Source organism: Corvus brachyrhynchos, unplaced genomic scaffold (assembly GCF_000691975.1).
Source record: "Corvus brachyrhynchos isolate BGI_N302 unplaced genomic scaffold, ASM69197v1 scaffold14, whole genome shotgun sequence".
In the NCBI taxonomy this organism is placed as follows: Eukaryota; Metazoa; Chordata; class Aves; order Passeriformes; family Corvidae; genus Corvus; species Corvus brachyrhynchos.
Genome location: NW_008239110.1, coordinates 2,473,500 through 2,474,046, shown reverse-complemented (window position 1 = coordinate 2,474,046; position 547 = coordinate 2,473,500). Strand labels below are relative to the sequence as shown.

The window sequence follows — 547 nt, the reverse complement described above, 5'->3', positions numbered from 1 at the left end:
CGTGGTGCGGCGGGGGGTCCCTGCTGGCCCCGTACACGTCCTCGGCGCCCGGCAGCGTCCCTCCCGGGGGAGTCATGCGCTTCTCTTTCTGTCTCCTGTTACAAAACCACACTCTCACCACCTCCTTCTCCAGCTGTAGGCTGTCCGCGAGCGAGGTGATCTCCTGGGCGGAGGGCTTGGGGCACTTGAGGAAGTGGCTCTCCAGCGCGCCCTTGACGCTCACCTCGATGGAGGTGCGCTTTTTCCGCTTGCGGCCCTGCGCCGCGATCTTGTCTATGCTGGTGGGGCTGCCCGAGGAGGAGTCCGCCTCCTCCAACCACTTGTTCAACAAAGGCTTCAGCTTGCACATGTTCTTGAAGCTGAGCTGCAGGGCCTCGAAGCGGCAGATGGTGGTCTGCGAGAAGACGTTGCCGTAGAGGGTGCCCAGCGCCAGCCCCACGTCCGCTTGGGTAAATCCCAGTTTGATGCGCCGCTGCTTGAACTGCTTGGCGAACTGCTCCAGGTCGTCCGAGGTCGGCGTGTCCTCGTCGGAGTGCGGGTCGTGGTG

At 64.0% G+C, this 547-nt stretch overlaps 1 protein-coding gene across 1 annotated transcript; it reads right to left on the bottom strand.

Annotated features, from left to right (window-relative positions):
* Nucleotide 1: 1 nt before the first annotated feature.
* POU3F2 (POU class 3 homeobox 2) lies at nucleotides 2–544 on the bottom strand (the record flags this gene model as incomplete). The annotated part of the gene is made up of 1 exon (XM_008637911.2): nucleotides 2–544. A coding segment is annotated over one exon (543 nt), but the record flags the coding sequence as incomplete, so codon positions are not given.
* Between the last annotated feature and the right edge of the window lie 3 nt (nucleotides 545–547).